This window comes from Anthonomus grandis, chromosome 19, assembly GCF_022605725.1.
Source record: "Anthonomus grandis grandis chromosome 19, icAntGran1.3, whole genome shotgun sequence".
Lineage (NCBI taxonomy): Eukaryota > Metazoa > Arthropoda > Insecta > Coleoptera > Curculionidae > Anthonomus > Anthonomus grandis.
Window position 1 is genome coordinate 4,181,565 of NC_065564.1, and position 18,663 is coordinate 4,200,227.

General features: G+C 35.8%; 5 protein-coding genes across 8 annotated transcripts in view; 2 read left to right on the forward strand and 3 right to left on the reverse strand.

The window, feature by feature from the left end:
- The window catches only part of LOC126747279 (irregular chiasm C-roughest protein), a 111,898-nt gene extending 105,704 nt beyond the window's left edge, over positions 1-6,194 (reverse strand). For both annotated transcript variants that reach the window (XM_050455807.1, XM_050455808.1), the window contains exon 1: positions 5,944-6,194. In XM_050455807.1, coding sequence (XP_050311764.1) covers positions 5,944-5,992 — 49 coding nt within the window. In that variant the 5' untranslated portion in view covers positions 5,993-6,194. The remainder of the gene's footprint in view (positions 1-5,943) is intronic.
- LOC126747277 (probable RNA-binding protein 19) overlaps positions 1-12,937 on the forward strand; it is a 91,514-nt gene extending 78,577 nt beyond the window's left edge. For both annotated transcript variants that reach the window (XM_050455805.1, XM_050455806.1), the window contains 9 exons: positions 6,482-6,636; positions 6,697-7,332; positions 7,381-7,549; positions 7,676-7,882; positions 7,939-8,396; positions 11,730-12,134; positions 12,191-12,393; positions 12,454-12,688; positions 12,745-12,937. In XM_050455805.1, coding sequence (XP_050311762.1) covers positions 6,601-6,636; positions 6,697-7,332; positions 7,381-7,549; positions 7,676-7,882; positions 7,939-8,396; positions 11,730-12,134; positions 12,191-12,393; positions 12,454-12,688; positions 12,745-12,912 — 2,517 coding nt within the window. In that variant the 5' untranslated portion in view covers positions 6,482-6,600 and the 3' untranslated portion in view covers positions 12,913-12,937. The remainder of the gene's footprint in view (positions 1-6,481; positions 6,637-6,696; positions 7,333-7,380; positions 7,550-7,675; positions 7,883-7,938; positions 8,397-11,729; positions 12,135-12,190; positions 12,394-12,453; positions 12,689-12,744) is intronic.
- A 3,358-nt stretch (positions 12,938-16,295) lies between these two features.
- On the reverse strand, positions 16,296-16,630 carry LOC126747341 (mitochondrial import inner membrane translocase subunit Tim10). Its single transcript, XM_050455900.1, has one exon. The coding sequence runs from the start codon at positions 16,628-16,630 to the stop codon at positions 16,376-16,378; it is 255 nt and encodes an 84-aa protein (XP_050311857.1). The 3' UTR covers positions 16,296-16,375.
- Positions 16,631-16,661: 31 nt separating this feature from the next.
- LOC126747342 (uncharacterized) lies at positions 16,662-17,045 on the reverse strand. Its single transcript, XM_050455902.1, has 2 exons — positions 16,896-17,045; positions 16,662-16,812 (listed from the first exon to the last, which is right to left on the reverse strand). Exons 1-2 carry the CDS (start codon positions 16,931-16,933, stop codon positions 16,662-16,664), a joined length of 189 nt encoding a protein of 62 aa, XP_050311859.1. The 5' UTR covers positions 16,934-17,045.
- A 549-nt stretch (positions 17,046-17,594) lies between these two features.
- On the forward strand, positions 17,595-18,636 carry LOC126747409 (uncharacterized). 2 transcript variants are annotated; one of them, XM_050455989.1, is made up of 4 exons: positions 17,595-17,761; positions 17,822-18,178; positions 18,287-18,401; positions 18,450-18,636. In XM_050455989.1, the coding sequence occupies exons 1-3, from the start codon at positions 17,757-17,759 to the stop codon at positions 18,399-18,401; spliced, it is 477 nt and encodes a 158-aa protein (XP_050311946.1). In that variant the 5' UTR covers positions 17,595-17,756; the 3' UTR covers positions 18,450-18,636. The 2 variants fall into 2 exon arrangements, with proteins under 2 accessions (XP_050311946.1, XP_050311947.1); XM_050455990.1 differs by lacking the exon at positions 18,287-18,401.
- The last annotated feature ends 27 nt before the right edge of the window (positions 18,637-18,663 follow it).

Below are 18,663 nucleotides of genomic sequence, written 5' to 3' on the forward strand. Positions count from 1 at the left end.
TAAATCGACACAGATTATTTTTGAAAATAAATTACGGCATCGAAAATGCCAATTGGGGGTCGGATTATTGTTTGAAAACCGCGTGTACTTAACGCTCTAATCCGGTTTTATTATTAAATCGGGTTTCCGTGGGCCAAAGAAGTAAATCTCTCCGGATTTTTTGCCATATATTTTATGCCATATATATATATATATATATATATATATATATATATATATATATATATATACACGCTCCAACTTTAATTCATTAGCTCTTATTCCGGAGTCCGGGTGTGTCAAAATTTAATTATATCCCGGCGTGTCCAGAGAATTAATCTTCGTTATATAAGGAGGGCGGGAGGCTGTTTTTGCCCCCCACAACCCCGGGGGAGCCATTGCAAGGGACTATATATTTCTTTGTTTTTTTTTCCATATATCCCTGGATATTGCCATTAATTATTATGCCAGAAAAGGCTAAATAAATCATGAAATTTAAATGAATATTACTAATAGGAGCAGGGAAGTGTTTTGTGAAACAATAAAATATATTTGGATGCGTGGATTTAGTTGTCTGGAATAATTTTATGGATTTATTTAATAAATGGAAGTAGTTTTGAGGGTGCCAGAGGTTGTAGTACAGGAGTTTTTAATTGTGAGTATATAGGATTTCTACAAAACGATTTCTAATCATAGGATTCCCGCTTTAGAATTCCGAAAAATTGGGTTCTTGAATTAGGGATTTTTCATGATTTTCTCCCACTGTATAAGAAATACAACTAAAATTTCTTATTCTGACAATGGTTCTTATAATTCTGGGCAATTTTTTATAAAAATTATTTTTCTCTTTTAATAACAAATTGCTTATAAAAAAATGTTTCTTTTCGATTTCTGAAATGCATATTGTGTTATGGGAATCACACTTTATTTTTTTTTCGATCGTTCCTATAGAAAATAAAGAACTTTACCATAATAATTTTTTGACGAGCTTTTTATGAGCAGTACACAGCAAAAAAAAAACAATTTTATTTTAAAAATGTTCAAATTTTCCAAATAGGTTTGCCCAAAAAGCAAAAAAAAAATGCCAACTACCCTTTCTTTTTTAATAAAAAAAAATACCTAGACTTGATTCATAAAAACGTTGCTGGGCAACCCCAAGTTTATAAATCAACCGCAAAAAAAGCAAGTTTAACACTAAATAAATCATGAAATTTAAATTATTATTATGAGGAGCAGGGAGGTGTTTTGTGAAACAATAAAACATATCTGGATGTTTGGATTCGGTTGGGGCGTTGTCTGGAATAATTTTATGGGCTTATTTAATAAATGGTAGTAGTTTTAGGGGCGCCTGAGGTTGTAATACACGTAAATTTGAAGGGAAATCGTGAGTACTTTAGGTCGACAAAACGATTTCTAATCAAAAGAGTCCCCTTTTAGAACTGCGAAAAAAGGAGTCGGCCTTAATACGACGCGGCGGGGCTTCATCTCATCCGAACAAAAAGATCCCATCATCTCCAGTATAAAGTTTTAAACTCTCAATTTTTCCCAGAAAAGATTGTTTGAAGTGGTTTACACAGACGAGCGGAATCCTTCTTCTTCTGCCCTCCCTTATACGTCCGATAACGTCCCTTTTGTGCCGTTAAAATTAAAATAATCTCGCCCTCGGCTCGAATCGATATTTATTTATGTATTTATTTTTTTGCTTAAAAATTAGCATATTTCGAATGGCGAAATAATCGGGCGGGAAGGAAATTAAATTTTAAATTTTAATGGGGTAGTGCCACGGTCGTCCCATGGTTATTATGGCTTTACTGGCGACGTCTCGAGGAGCCAATGAATAATTGAGACACGAGAAATAGCATTTGAAATTCTGTTTTTGCCTAGCCAATCGGAAATAGCGTGGTAGAATTTTTCGATCTTAAATCGTTCTATTTTAAAATGTATCTTCCTGTCTAGTAGTAGTTTTCACACAAGCCTTTTAATAAATACAAAATTTGTAACAAAAGTGACTTAACCATATGAAACAGAAAATACTTGGAAACTATAATTAAACCAAAAAAATAATGTAATGAAAACCTATGATCCCAATTGTAAGGAGAAAAAATTACTATCGGTAATTTAATTATCTTGCCAGGATAAGAGATACAATCCCATTAGGCAGATCAAGGCCTCAATGTTTATAATAAGAATAAAGTGAAAGTAAGGTGACTGATGAGTCAATTTTTTACACATCAACACTAATTTTAAATAGGAAAAATACGCATTACACGAAAAAGCAGGGAAGACTATCCGTAAAGGTGTGGTGGGGAATTTATCGCTTAAAAATTATAGGATCAATTTTCTTTAATGAAGATATTTAGATATGGCAAAGATTATATATACAACTGATATAAATACAACCGCTAATAGAAAATGAAATAAGTTAAAATACGTTGGACGGGGCAAAATGGAATAATCCCTTGGCGAGCCCAAAGTCCAGATCTTACTCCGTTAGATTTCTTCCTGTGGGGAATATTAAAAGACACTGTAAACAAGCAAAGGCTTACTACCGTAAATTAAGTGCAAAGAAGTATTAGAGAGGCTGTAGCCTACTTAAATCAAACAGATTTTGTATCCAATACTATACAACCTTTAGAAGTTGTTTATACTACATATATTATTTAAAATGGAGAACACGTTGAAAAATTACTTAAGTTGCTGTTTTTTAAGGCTGTTATTTGTTACAATTATAAAAAATTTATTTCACAGAAGTGGCATTATTCTGTAGCTATGGATACAACAAGCGCGGACATTAACCACTGTTATTTCACAGTTTACTACAGTGAAATACTAAATTAGCAAAATTTGTTCAAAGAGCGATATTATTGTAGAGAGTTCAAATTATATCACTGCAATAAAATATTAAATATTTTCTCAACAATTAGATTTTGGTATAGGACACATATATATATCGATGAATAGCTTTTCTTGCTTTTTTTAAAAATACTATATTTAAAAAAACTGAAATATTGCGAGTTGAAAGTTTAAAAATATATCTTGTTACCTGAGATACCCTGAATAAATTTAAAATGCCCGGACACCGTCGATCAATAGTAGGTAGTCTTCTTTTTAGTAGTAAGTCATGGTAGGAATTTTATTAAAAAGTCTTAATTACCAGCATTACAAAACAATGTATGCCGAGGACATAAATTTGCTAAAAAAAAAAATACAAAACCTAAATTTCTGTCTAAACTACACAAAATTCGGATAGGTAGGTCTTAATATGAAAGTTACCTTTATTTCTCCCAAGGAACCTAAAAATATAAAAATATACGGGGTGTGCCATTTAAAATTCTGTTGTTAAAGTCGGTGCAGCACTTGAACACCCTGTGTTGATAAAATTTTAATAATTGTAAAATTCTCTTAAAACGAAAATCACCCTGTAGATTCTGAGAAAAGGTATAGGCCCCTAATAAAACGGCCACTCTGTACATATGTGAATCGTTTATTAATATAACAATTAAATATAAAACATCCCCTTTGTTAAAGAAACTCTGTTTGGGAGATAGGGGTGTCATAAACCCCACTTTTTTTAAGTAAAATTTAATTATCTCAGCAACTAATTGTTCAATATGATTGAAACAAACACCTAAATTCGTAAAATCACCAGGATCAAAAATAATTCCCTGGGACCATACTTGTAAAAATTACCCTTTTTTAGATATAGCCCTTTTTTCCCCTTTTTATAGATAAATTTAAATACCTCAGCACCACACACCTAAATTCGTAAAATCTTGAAGATCACATATGTTTTCTTGTGACCCTATTTCTAAAGCCAACCCTCTAAACCTTTTACTAGAAAAAAATCATCTCAGCTTGTTGAAATAAATCCTAGAATCATAGATCAAAAAATCAATTTACTGGCCCACTGTAAAAACTACCCTTATATATATATACGTTGTATATCTTTGAAGCTTCCAAATTTTTAAAGGGCGAAATCGGACCGCTCTCATTAATAACAAACAAATTGACATTTTAGAGAGCCGCTCAATTTCCACAGTAGGAAACTTGCAAGCTTTGAATTTGCACTAATAAAGGGAACCGCCCGAAATGTAAATTTTAATTACTAACGCGAAAAAGGACTGAAAAAGCGAAATTACTGCGCCGGATTTAATCAAACTTCGAGCTCGATTAATGGGGAAAATGTTCAAAAATACGTTTCAACAAGTGTCGCACGGGAAATAGGGCGTTAGACAAACGGGAAGTCGGAATATTCTTTACATATGCCAAACATATTCCAATGTAGGCTAGGGAAAGCCATCATGAAATTAATATTATGTCACGGTTTATGGGTACTTGGGTGAAAAGCCTCTTCTATGACAGTGGCGTAGTTCCTTAAAAATGTGGCACGAGTCACTGAGCAATTTGATGCGCCACTGAATTCAAAAAAAAAATGAAGAATAAAAATTTACTTCTTATAAGGATAATGGCCGGAAGTATGCACCACAGACACGAGCCAACTAATTGGTTTTAATAAATCCCGATTTATTTTCGGTTATTACTCGGAACGGCCATTAAATCCTGCAATATTTACCGATAAAGGTTTAATAATTCAGTTAGTACACGTTCAATATTATTTAATTAAAAAGTAATGAAACTAGGCGTGTGTTTGTTAAAAACTGTAGGATATTAATAATTCCATAAAAGGACTTTCGTCTGAAATCTTCCTAAAACCGTCAACAGTGGGCCTAAACCCTTCTATAATCACCACTGCTGATACCCAAAAGACAAATCCCCCAATAAACCCCCGTCAATGACTCAATAATAATTGAATTAAAAGCGATACTAAGCCGGACAATCGGTGCGACAAAGGGTCGGCCCAACAAACCCGAATTCCATTTATCGTTTCCAGATTCCACCTCCGAACGTGCGGGGTGAAAGGGGTGGAAAGTTTCTATAGTTAATCGCTAATTTAAATGGATTTACCGAACGGAAGTCTATCTGGATCCCTCTTACGTCCGTATGTACAGATGTTCAAAAATAACATCTTGAAGATGGTCTTGAACCTTAAGAGGTCGTCGATGATGGCTTTTGTGGGTATTTATAGACCGTCAGACCTGGAGTGGCTTGTACAGGGGCTTCGGAATTCATGAAAAAATTAAATCAAGTCGGGTTTATTTGGCATTTTCAAGTGTAAAATAAATAAGGTAAAGGCATCGTCAGTAACTTGTCATGTTTTACATGTATTCCAGGATTTTGGAATAATTTTGAATCTTATTCCAGGCATTAGGAGTTGTTTTTTTCTTACCAGGTTTTGCTGTTATTCTTTATGTCTTTTAGTCATTTGAAGTCATTTAAAACGCCTGGAAGGGATCAAATTAGCTCTAGAAGCCTATATAAAGTGTATAAAAAATGGCATAAAAAATCTGAAATATATCTATAAATTTAAAATAAATATTACATAAAAAGTATGGAATAAAATAGGAACATATCATTCAGTCATATTTCATTTTATTCCAGGCAACCTATTTCAGAATGGAATATTATAAATACAATTATTGTATTCTTCTTTCAATTAAAAGTAATATTCCATAGGCGTGGCTAAAATAGAACCAGAGCTATTGGGTCTGGGGATAAGACCCTAATAAAAATGATTCTTATGGTATTATGGGTACCTCCGCCCATGACCATCAAATCGCCAACCATGACAACAACTGTACCGTGCATCCTTTTCTACGGTACGCACCCTAAACAATTAGAATTTTTTTAGATAGTTTTATAAGTCGTAAAAGGAGAGAGCACAGTAGTAGTAAAATTTGATTATTGGGCCAATGCAGTAGAGAGAAATGACGCTATAACTCAAAAACTGTTTTGAGGTATAAAAAAATGGATTGAGGAGCTTTAATAGAAAAGACTCCAGTCTGTAATTTTAATTTGTTTTTTGTTACAGGTTGTGATTTTTAAAAATGTTCAAACTTGTCTTACCTTTAACGAAAATTCCAACAAAAACAATCCTTAAAACGATCGCGCCCATGGTCCTATTCCCATAAAAAGTCAAAAAACCATAATAAAACGTGTCCCCACTAAAAGAACCAGACCGAAAAGTGTCTCATGTTCTTTTCGCGCGTAAAAATTTCGAAAATTACGAGAGATTCAGTCGCGTTATTTTCTCGTGAGCGTCGTTCTTCGATAGAGAGTTGATGGACGCAACGTTGGTGCGCTACTGAGGGAAAAGTTGCGCCACTTTGACGCTGCCCGAGTGATGTGGGGCCGAAAAGTTGGGGTGACGGTGCGCAATGGGGCCCTCGTTAGCCAGATGTACCAGAAACATGATTTTTTTTAAGCCTCTAGAGGGCTGAAATGTGTTTAAAAACTACTTTGTAGAACGTCATCTAATGTCTATTTAGCCCCTATATTAAGCCCCAGTGTTTTATTCCTTAAGCACTTTTGCGATCAACACTGAAAACCAATAACTTAAAATTCAAATTTGGCGCCTTTTGTAATCTAGAAACATTTCTTTCAGGTGGCTCTATCTCTGCCGTTTAGCAGGAACCTTTAAACGTCAGGCGAGGCACGTGGACGACCTAACCTCACTTCTTTGTTTGTAAACAAACCGATGTAAGTTAGAGGAAAAGTGGGAAAATGTCCCGTTTAATCGTGAAAAACCTTCCGAAAACTGTAAGTACTTATAAAGTCTTTTAGGCCCAACCGATATACGTAAAAACCCTCTTTAATTAGGTCACAGAAGATAAGTTAAGGGAGCTTTTTTGCAACTATGGCACAATCACTGATGTACAACTAAAATACACTAAAGAAGGCACTTTTAGGAGGTTTAGCTTTGTGGGGTACCAGAACGAAGAGGATGCAGACAAAGCCGTACAAAACCTTAACAATACATTCATTAACACAAGTAAAATAAGTGTGGAAAAGTGTGCTTTATTGGGGGACTCCGCTAAGCCAAAAGCCTGGAGCAAATATGCCCCGGACAGCTCAGCTTTCCAAAAAAAGAATAAACCTAAAAAGGAAAAGATTAAGAAGGAAACTGAGCCCAAAGTAAAGAAAGATGAGGCCCTAGAGATCCTGGAAAAGTACAAAGACGATCCGATGTTCAAAGAGTTCATGCAGGCCCATGGCAAGGGAGAAAAACTGGAAAAACTTAGAGAAAACTTAATTAAATTGCAAAAAGAACATGATAAGCCTCAGCAGAAGGAGGACGAGGGGGCAAAGACCCCCCAAGAGCCCCTGTCTGATCTTGATTATATGAAGATGTTGATGCAGGGGGTGAAAAATAGTGAAGTGGCTCTGGTGGAGAGGAAACCGAGGCAAAAAATGGAGAAAAAGCCCAAGGAAAAAGTTAAATTATTTCATTTAAAGGTAATAAATTTGAATATTTTAATATTAAATGTAGCATTTATATTTTAGCTCAAAGATTTGCCTTATAAGGTGAAAAAGAAGGATATTAAGGAGTTTTTTAGGCCAAACACCCCATTTAGCATTAGGATCCCTAGGGACATCCGAGGGATTGCTTTTGTGGGTTATAAGACAGAAAAAGCCTTTAAGAAGGCCGTGGCAAAGGACAAGAGCTTTATCAGTAAGTGAATCTTTTTTATATGTCTATGTTTATTGGAAATAAAGTCTGAAGGGCAACAAGTGATTTATTAATTAGTAAATAACACATTTTTTTGAATGAGAGTTGCAAATTCCTGAAAAATTTCAGAAGGTAAACAGATTCAGGTGACCCCCTATGAGGTGAAGGGTCAGAAGCAAGAAGAAGAGCCCAAAGACCCTAAAAAGGGCAAATGGAAGAGCCAAGAGGAGGCACTGAAGAACGAGGAAGATATCGCTGAGTCCGGAAAGATATTCTTAAGGAACTTGGCCTATACTACCACAGAAAAGGAGGTGGAAGAATTGTTTTCCAAGTACGGTAAGGAAATTCAAATGGGTGTGGCGGAAATCTGCTTCAAAACTCGCCTCGTTTAGGCCCCATCGCGGAAATTAACCTCCCGATCGACTCCGCCTCAAGAAAACCAAAAGGATTCGGGGTCGTAACGTTCGTGATGCCCGAGCATGCCGTTAAAGCGTACGCGGACCTGGACGGATCCGTTTTACACGGCAGAATGATGCACCTGTTACCCGGCAAAGCGAAAGACTTAAAAGAAGACGAGGAGTCAAAAAATCCGCAAAATTTCAAACAGAAAAAGTTGACGCAACAAAAAACCCAAGCCGGATCTGCGCACAACTGGAACGCCCTGTTTTTAGGTCACGACGCAGTGGCGGAAGTCATTGCCGACAACTTTGACGTCGACAAGTCGGCGGTGGTGGGACCGGACGGAAAAGGCAGCGCCGCAGTCCGGTTGGCCATCGGGGAAACCCAGCTGGTCACGCAAACCAGGCAGTATTTGGAAGAAAACGGGGTTCAGGTGGACGTTTTTAATTTGGTAAGTGTAATGGGATTAAAGGGCATTGTCTGAGGATGAGTTTGAGGTGCGAAACGTTGGGATTGCTTCAGGATTTGCGCGGTTAAAGTGATTTTTCTTGAGGGCACTTGGTTTTTGGAATATTTTTAAAGCTTTTTCAGGTAATTTTATGAAGTTTTCACTTAAACTTAGGGGGTTTTCTTGTGAAAGTTTTGAGGTATAAACGATTTTTATAGCGTCAAAACTTTAGGAGCAACAAGGTTTTTTCTCATCCAAGGTCTCACACTGAGAAAATGAATAGTTTGATTCAACGTTTTTAGGTTTGTTAACAAATTATAAGGGGTAAGTAGACATTGTTCGCATTTTTTTCATTTAAAATTCAAGCAATAAGTTTATTAAGCACACTTTTGCGAATAACTTCAGAGCGGCTTAAAATATTTTTGAAATTCTTTTACATCAATAAAAAGAAATGTGTGATGATGGATTTGACATACGAAACGCCGAGATTGCTCAATGATTTACTGAATTAGAGCAATTTTGGTTAAAATGTAACTTGCAAAATGAAGACTATACATTTTCAGTGATAATTGAAAAACTATTTAAGATATTTTAATAGGGGTTTCACCTCAAGCTTAAGGGATCTTTACTGAACGTTTTGGTATATAAACGGTTCTTGTGCATTAAAAACTTTGGAAGTTAGAGGCACTTTTGTCTGTCAGGATAGGGCAGTCATCATATTTGGGCTTTTGAGAAAAACAGTTACCTACACTTTTGGGTATAACTTCACAACTGATTAAGATATTTCAATGGGAGTTTCACCAAAAGCTAAATGGATTTTTACTTAACGATTTAATATATAAACGGTTCTTGTAGCCTAAAAACTTTGGAAGCTAGAAGGATTTTTGTCTTCCAAGATTGTACAGTCATCATATTTGAGCTTTTGAAAAGAACATTGACCCACACCTTTGGGAATAACTTCATAGCCGCTTAAGATATTTTTGAAATTCTTTTACATCAATAAAAAGGAATGCCTGATGATGGATTTGACATACAAAACGCCGAGATTGCTCAATGATTTACTAAATTAGAGCAATTTTGGTTAAAATGTAACTTGCAAAATGAAGACTATACATTTTCAGTGATAATTGAAAAACTATTTAAGATATTTTAATAGGGGTTTCACCTCAAGCTTAAGGGATCTTTACTGAACGTTTTGGTATATAAACGGTTCTTGTAAATTAAAAACTTTGGAAGTTAGAGGCACTTTTGTCTGTCAGTATAGGGCAGTCATCATATTTGGGCTTTTGAGAAAAACAGTTACCTACACTTTTGGGTATATTTTCACAACTGATTAAGATATTTCAATGGGAGTTTCACCAAAAGCTAAATGGATTTTTACTGAACGATTTAATATATAAACGGTTCTTGTAGCCTAAAAACTTTGGAAGCTAGAAGGATTTTTGTCCTCCAAAATTGAACAGTCATCATATTTGAACTTTTGAAAAGAACATTGACCCACACTTTTGCGAATAACTTCACAGCCGCTTAAGATATTTTTGAAAATCTTTTACATCACTAAAAAGGAATGTCTGATGATGGATTTGACATACAAAACGCCGAGATTGCTCAATGATTTACTAAATTAGAGCAATTTTGGTTAAAATATAACTGGCAAAATGAAAACTATACATTTTCAGTGATAATTAAAAAACTAGTTAAGATTATTTAATAGGGGTTTTACCCCAAGTTTAAGGGATCTTTAATGAACGATTTGGTATACAAACGGTTCTTGTGCATTAAAAACTTTGGAAGTTAGAGGCACTTTTGTCCTTCAAGATAGGGCAGTCATCACATTTGGGCTTTTGAGAAAAACAGTTACCTACACTTTTGGGTATAACTTTACAACTGATTAAGATATTTTAATGGAAGTTTTACTAAAAGCTAAAGGGATCCTTACTGAACGATTTGGTATATAAACGGTTCTTGTAGCCTAAAAACCTTGGAAGCGAGAAGGATTTTTGTCCTCCAAGATTGGACAGTCATCATATTTGAGCTTTTGAAAAGAACATTGACCCACACTTTTGCGAATAACTTCAGAGCGGCTTAAGATATTTTTGAAATTCTTTTACGTCAATAAAAAGGAATGTCTGATGACCGATTTGACATACGAAACGTCAAGATTGCTCAATGATTTTTTAAATTAGAGTAATTTTGATTAAAATGTAACTGGAAAAATAAATACTATACATTTTCAGTGATAATTGAAAAACTAGTTAAGATTATTTAATAGGGGTTTATAACTTTACAACTGATTAAGATATTTTAATGGAAGTTTTACTAAAAGCTTAAGGGATCTTTACTGAACGATTTGATATATAAACGGTTCTTGTACATTAAAAACTTTAGAAGTTAGAGGCACTTTTGTCTGTCAGGATAGGGCAGTCATCATATTTGGGCTTTTGAGAAAAACAGTTACCTACATTTTTGGGTATAACTTCACAGCTGATTAAGATATTTTAATGGGAGTTTCATTAAAACCTGAAGGGATTTTTACTGAACGATTTGATATATAAACGGTTCTTGTAGCCTTAAAACTTTGGAAGCTAGAACGATTTTTGTCCTCCAAGATTGGACAGTCATCATATTTGAGCTTCATTGAGAACATTGACCCACACTTTTGCGAATAACTTCAGAGCGCCTTAAGATATTTTTGAAATTCTTTTACGTCAATAAAAAGGAATGTCTGATGACGGATTTGACATGCAAAACGCCGAGATTGCTCAATGATTTACTAAATTAGAGTAATTTTGATTAAAATGTAACTGGAAAAATGAAAACTATACATTTTCAGTGATAATTGAAAAACTAGTTAAGATTATTCAATAGGGGTTTCACTTGAAGCTTAGAGGATCTTTACTGAATGATTTGATATATAAACGGTTCCTGTACATTAAAAGCTTTGGAAGTTAGAGGCACTTTTGTCGTTCAAGATCATATTTGTGCTTTTGTGAAAAGCAGTTACCCATAATTTTGGGTATAACTTCACAGCTGATTAAGATTTTTTAATGGGAGTTTCACTAAAAGCTAAAGGGACACCAGATGTAAATTTTTGGTTTATTATATGTATTACAATTATTTTCTGCAAAAAAAAAAAACGTTTTTCATAAAAGGATGGATATTATGGCGAAAAACGGTGATTTTTCAGAAGAATTTCATTAAATATTTGAGCTGTAGAATTTTGAAAAACTAAATATGTAAATCCCGTTTTAAAATGCCGAAATATTCTCCGTATATTTTCTACAACTCGCCAAAATAAAAAAAAATCATTGACTTCCTCTTTATCCCGCATTTAAGGCTCCGAAGGTGCGTTCGAAAACGGTCATCCTGGTGAAAAACCTCCCGTCCAGGACCGACCCCAAGGAAATCCGGGACGTTTTCGCGAAATTCGGCGACTTGGGGCGGGTGCTGATGCCCCCCAGTGGCATAACCGCCATCGTGGAGTTCATCGAGCCCTCCGAGGCCCGAAAGGCGTTCGCCAAGTTGGCCTATTCGAAATTTAAAAATACGCCCCTGTATTTAGAGTGGGCACCGGAAAATTCCTTGCTACCTGAGAAAGAAAAGACAGAAAATGTTGTAGTTGAGTCGAATGGACCTATAGAAGAAGAAGAAGAAGAGGAGGAGGAGCTTGATCCAGAGCCGGACTCCACACTGTTCGTTAAAAATTTAAACTTTGAAACCACCGATGAGGGTCTTAAAAAGGTACCTATATACTTAACCCAAAAAGGAACAATTCAAATTATTGCTTTTGTTGTCAGCATTTTAGTGCTTGCGGCAAAATAAAATACGCGAACGTGGCCACGAAAAAGGACAAAAACAACCCGGGGGCTAAGTTGAGCATGGGCTACGGGTTCGTGCAATATTACCTCAAAAAGAGCGCCGATACGGCCCTGAAAACTCTCCAGCAAAGCCAACTGGACGGAAAATCTTTGGAAATCAAACGCTCCGAGAGAACTTTGAAGTAAGAAGTTTTCCCGGGAAACTGTCATTAAGAGTTTTTTTCTTTATGCGCCAATTGCAGGAACGACGTCGTAGCGAGTTCCACCGCAAGGAAAACCGCTAAAGTCACCAAACAGACCGGATCTAAGCTCCTGGTGCGAAACGTGCCCTTCCAAGCCAACCGCAAGGAGGTCTTTGAGCTTTTCAGCACTTTCGGGGAGATTAAGGCCTTAAGGCTCCCGAAGAAACTCACCCCCGGCGCGGAAAGTCATCGGGGGTTCGCTTTCGTCGATTATGTGTCTCCTACCGATGCAAAAGTACGATTTTTCTGGAGTTTTTTTGCATTTTTTTTTGTTATTTTCTTGTTTTTCAGTCTGCCTTTGAGGCTTTAAGCCAAAGCACCCATTTGTACGGCAGAAGATTGGTGCTCGAGTGGGCCACCACCGAGGAGGGAGTTGAGGAAATTAGAAAAAGAACTGCCGAACATTTTGGGGAGAAGGAAGAGGTAAAGTCTAAAAAGAGCGTCTTTAATATCGAGTAAAAGTAATTGTTTTGTTTTTCTGTTAGTTTTGTGTGTGTTTTATTTCTTGCTCCCTCATTTAATTACCCTTATTGCAGGTTTTTGCCAATGTAGCAAACAATCTGATATATTAACCATTTTGACTTTAAAGAATATTTTTTCGTATATCTTTGCAGCCACCAAAGATATTAAGAAAATCTTTTACGACAATTAAAATCAAAGCCTGAGGAAGGATTTGGCACCAGAAACGTTGAGATCGGTCCAATATTTTCCGAGTTAGAGCATTTTTTATTGCAATTTGACAATCTTTTAACTCTACACATTTTTAATGATAATTTAAAAACTATTTGAGGTATTTTAATACGGGTTTCAGCTTAAGCTAAAAGGATCTTTACTGGACGAATTGGTGTAATAATGGTTCTTGTATATTGAACATTTTGGAAGTTAGACGCATTTTTGTCCGTTAAGGTACAGTATCTTCATATATGAACTTTGAGAAAAAAGTTTTTAACCACGCTTATGGGTATAACTTCACAATGGAGTAAGATATTTGAATAGAGGTTTCATCAAAAGCTAAAGGGATCTTTACAGAACGATTTGGTATACAAACGGTTTTTGACAATTAAAAACTTGGGAAGTTAGAGGCACTTTTGTCCCTCAAGATAGGGTAGTCATCATATTTGGTCTTTTGAGAAAAACAGTTGCTCACACTTTTGGGTATAACTTTAAAACTGATTAAGATATTTTAATGGGAGTTTTACTAAAAGCTAAAGGGATCTTTACTGAACGATTTGGTATACAAATGGTTTTTGTACATTAAAAACTTTGGAAGTTAGACGCACTTTTGTCCTTCAAGATAGGACAGTCATCATATTTGGGCTTTTGAGAAAAACAGTTAACCACACTTTTTGGTATAACTTCCCAGCTGATTAAGATTTTGTAATGGGTGTTTCACTAAAGGCTAAAGGGATCTTTACTGAACGATTTTATATATAAACGGTTCTTGTAGCCTAAAAACTTTGGAAGCTAGAAGGATTTTTGTCCTTCAAGATTGGATAGTCATCATATTTGAGCTTTTGAAAAAAACATTGACCCACACTTTTGCGAATAACTTCAGAGCGGCTTAAGATATTTTCGAAATTCTTTTACATCAATAAAAAGGAATGTCTGATGATGGATTTGACATAAGAAACGTGGATATTGCTCCATGATTTACTGAATTAAGAGTCATTTCGGTTAAAATGTAACTGGAAAATGAAAACTATACATTTTCAGTGATAATTGAAAAACTAGTTGAGCTATTTTAATGGGAGTTTCACTAAAAGCTAAAGGGACGTTTACTGAACGATTTGGTATACAAACGGTTCCTGTACATTAAAAACTTTGGAAGTTAGAGGCACTTTTGTCCTTCGAAATAGGGCAGTCATCCTATTTGAGGTTTTGAGAAAAGCAGCTACCCACACTTTTGGGTATAACTTCACAGCTGATCGAGATATTTCAATGGGAGTTTCACCAAAAGCTGAATGGATCTTTGCTGAACGATTTGGTATATAAACGATTCTTGTACATTAAAAACTTTGGAAGTTAGAAGGTATTTTGTCCGTCAGGATAGGGCAGTCATCATATTTGGGCTTTTGAGAAGAACAGTTACCTACACTTTTGGGTATAACTTGACAGCTGATTAAGATATTTTAATGGGAGTTTCACTAAAAGCTAAAGCGATCTTTACTGAAAGATTGGTATACAAACGGTTTTTGTACAGTAAAAACTTTAGGACTTAGAGGCACTTTTGTCCTTCAAGATAGGGCAGTCATCATATTTGGGGTTTTGAGAAAAGCAGTTACTCACACTTTTGGATATAACTTCACACCTGATTAAGATATTTCAATGGGAGTTTCACCAAAAGCTAAATAAATCTTTACTGAACGATTTGGTATACAAACGATTCTTGTACATTAAAAACTTTGGAAGTTAGAAGTACTTTTGTCCGTCAGGATAGGGCAGTCATCATATTTGGGCTTTTGAGAAGAACAGTTACCTACACCTTTGGGTATAACTTGACAGCTGATTAAGATATTTTAATGGGAGTTTCAGTAAAAGCTAAAGCGATCTTTACTGAACGATTTGGTATACAAACGGTTCTTGTAGCTTAAAAACTTTATAAGTTACAAGCACTTTTGTCCTCCGAGATTGGACAATCATCATATTTGAGCTTTCGCGAAACACATTGACTCACACTTTTACGAATAACTTTAGAGCAGCTTAAGATATTTTTAAAAATTTTTTACATCAATAAAAACGAATGTGTAGTGATGGATTTAACATACGAAACGTTGAGATTGCTCAAAGATTTACCAAATTATAGCAATTTTGGTTAGAATGTAACTGGAAAAATGAAAACCATACATTTTCAGTGATAATTGAAAAAATATTTAAGATATTTTAATGTGGGTTTTACTAAAAGCTAAAGGGACGTTTCCTGAACGATTTGGTATACAAACGGTTCCTGTACATTAAAAACTTTGGGAGTTAGAGGCACTTTTGTCCTTCGAGATAGGGCAGTCATCATATTTGAGGTTTTGAGAAAAGCAGCTACTCACACTTTTAGGTATAACTTCACAGCTGATGGAGATATTTCAATAAGAGTTTCACCAAAAGCTAAAAGGATCTTTACTGAACGATTTGGTATATAAACGATTCTTGTACATTAAAAACTTTGGAAGTTAGAGGCACTTTTGTCCTTCAATATAGGGCAGTCATAATATTTGGGCTTTTCAGAAAAACAGTTACCCACGCTTTTGGGTATAACTTCACAGCTGATTAAGATATTCTAATGGAAGTTTCAGTAGAAGCTAAAGGGATCTTTACTGAACGATTTGGTATACAAACGGTTCCTGTACGTTAAAAACCTTGGAAGTTAGTAGCACTTTTGTCCTTTAAAATAGGGGCTTTTGACAAAACAGTTACCTACACTTTTGGCTATAACTTCACAGCTGATTGAGATATTTTAATGCGAGTTTCACCAAAAGCTAAAAGGATCTTTACTGACGATTTGGTATATAAACGGTTCTTGTAGCTTAAAAACTTGGAAAGTTAGAGGTACTTTTGTCCTCCAAGATTGGACAGTCATCATATTTGAGCTTTCGAGAAACACATTGACCCCTACATTTGCGAATAACTTCAGATCCGCTTAAGATAATTTCAAAATTCTTTCACACCAATAAGAGGGAATGTCCGAAGGTCGATTTGACGTACGAAACGTCGTGATCGTGTAATAATTTACTGAATTAGAGCAATCTTGGTCAAGATGCAACTAAAAACATTTGAACTTTAAAAAAATGATTTAATTCCACCTATTGAACTATTTGAAGAGATAGGTTCTAACCCAAAATAAAACTCAATCATAACAAAATCTACTCGGCCATTTTATTCACCAAAATAACAACAGTGGAGTGCTAAAAATGCATAAACGAACAACTAAAAACTACTTTTTCAACAATGACTCGTCCTGCATGGACAACTGTCCCAACTTCTTGCCGATTCTCTCGTGGATATCCAAGAATTTGGCCACACAACGATCAATACAGACTGCTTCACCTTTGGCTATCTCGGCATCCCCATAAGCTGGCGGAATGCACTTTTTATGACAGGCCGCAGTCATTCTGTTATACATATCGGCCATCATTTCGATTTCCAGTTCCTGGATTAACTGGAGGTTTTGTTGCTCCTTCACTGACATTGTCTCTAATTAACACTGCACTGAGAAAACTTTATGAAGTGAACTTCCTGTAGCTCGGCTGGTACTCTCCAACGTTGGACTCTCTCATGCGTTGTCTCGCTTTCATATTATCATAGCGCCGTTTGTCTATGATAGTCTTGGCCAAGTAAAACGAATAGAGACCTCCCACAGTACAAACCACCCTAAAAAGAACGATTGGGGGACAATGTGGACAGGCAAAAGTGAGGTTATATCGAGGGGGAGTCTTTTTTTATTGAATGCTCACCAGCCAATTGCTACTTTAGCATGGGGTCCAAAATGCATAATTTTATGGGCATGCAATGGTAAAACGTGCACTGGGCCACGTATTTTTGCAAAAAATGGGGCTTAATTATCGAAAAAAGCAGTGTTTTTTCTGACGTATTATGAGGTTATTGGAGATGAAAGTTGAGGTTATGTAGGTTAATGATTGTTGGATAGTTCAAGCTGAATGTTGCAGATGGCGCCCCACTCACGATATATAGTCCCTAAAGGGCGCGAATTTTGAATTTATTTTATAAGATTTTGGCTTTTGCACCAAAAAAAAATGAACAAAAAACTTTACCAAAACGATTTAAAATTGTTTACTAAAGTTTACCCATGGTGAAAAGACCATTTTCAGTGCTAACCATTAAAAAATAATGCGGAATATCTCAATAAAAATTATGGTTCTAATCGATTATCCATAATTATATGTGTTTAATCTCCTATTTGGCTCGTGTAACTCGTTAATCTTTTATATAGTCGTTTATTTAACCACATATTATAGCATAACCTTAAGTTGTACGCTGTATGCAGACGATATGACCTTCATAACAGGAGTCTCTGGGCCTCAGCAGGCTTTGGCAAATAAAACGCTAATATTCCTGGCCTGGAATGGCCCATTATATTTAGATTTATTTATACAACATACAGGAAAGTACAGAGTGTCCGCCACTGTCCTGTCTTATTTTAAAACACCATACGGTTAATTAAACACTCCTGTGTTACTTAAAAATACACGATTTAGTTTATTTTTGGTCCGAATAGAGCGTCGAGTAGTGTTCGTTAATTATTGAAAAAGACAAAATGTTTTATCGTGCTAAATAATGGGAAAATTTAGGTGAAAATGCGGTAAGTAGGTGCCCAGGGGAAGAATTTCCCGTTTTCCCTCACGTCTGATGGGCTTTCCAGGTCGTTATTTCTGTTATGCGGCATTACAGTGCTCGTGGTGCTAATAAATTGCGAAAAAAAAATCAAAAACGAGGTGGGAGCCTTGGAGACGCCCCCAAAGAAGTTCATTGGCAGGATCGAACATGGAAAAGTCAAAGTGTTAAGAAGCAAACAACCTAATGAAGAGTTTTGCAATAAAAAGGGCCAAAGTTGCCAGAAAACGGAGGAAGAAGAGGATGGAGACTCAAGCGAGGAACCTAAAAGGCAAAAAATTAAATACAGCATCAAATTCCGTCACGAAAAACAGAAAAAATCCGAAAAGAACAACGGAGACATGAACATCATGAGGCTGCACAAGAACAGCCGCAAGAAGTACGGGTAAGTACCCAAAAGCAACCCCGGTGTTACCAGATAAAACTTATCTGGCAACACTGGGGTTCCGTATGTTGTCTACAAGTTGCCACGTTGGCATTTTTGTTTTTTTAGGCTGTTGAACTATATGTTATGCCTGAAGGGCACTAATAGGGCATTTAGTGGTAGGAACGTTAAAAGTGTTTGTGTCGGCAAATATGTTCTCCTTTTTTACAATGACTTAGAATAGGTATTTTCGGAATATTTGAATAAACACGTTGCAACGTCTGTTTTTTAGGAAACGCGACTACTACGACGACGACGACTCCAGTGAGGAGGAGGACGACAGCCCGATCAAGAAGAGGTTCAGGGAGATGGACGATGACGACTAAAACTGCTCGGCAACGTTGTATTATTAATTTTAGTTATGATTTTTCCCCCGGTTTGTGATAAGACTTTTAGAAAATAAACATTTCAGTATTCAAGCGTTTCAATAAAACTTTCTCCTTCAA

Coding starts and splice junctions, on each gene's coding strand:
- LOC126747341 (XM_050455900.1), bottom strand. CDS start 16,630: ATGTCAGTGAAGGAGCAACAAAACCTCCAGTTAATCCAGGAACTGGAA.
- LOC126747342 (XM_050455902.1), bottom strand. CDS start 16,933: ATGCATTTTGGACCCCATGCTAAAGTAGCAATTGGCTG. Junction 16,813..16,895: donor GCTAAAGTAGCAATTGGCTG/GTGAGCATTCAA, acceptor CGTTCTTTTTAG/GGTGGTTTGTACTGTGGGAG.
- LOC126747409 (XM_050455989.1), top strand. Junction 18,179..18,286: donor AACAGCCGCAAGAAGTACGG/GTAAGTACCCAA, acceptor TTGTTTTTTTAG/GCTGTTGAACTATATGTTAT.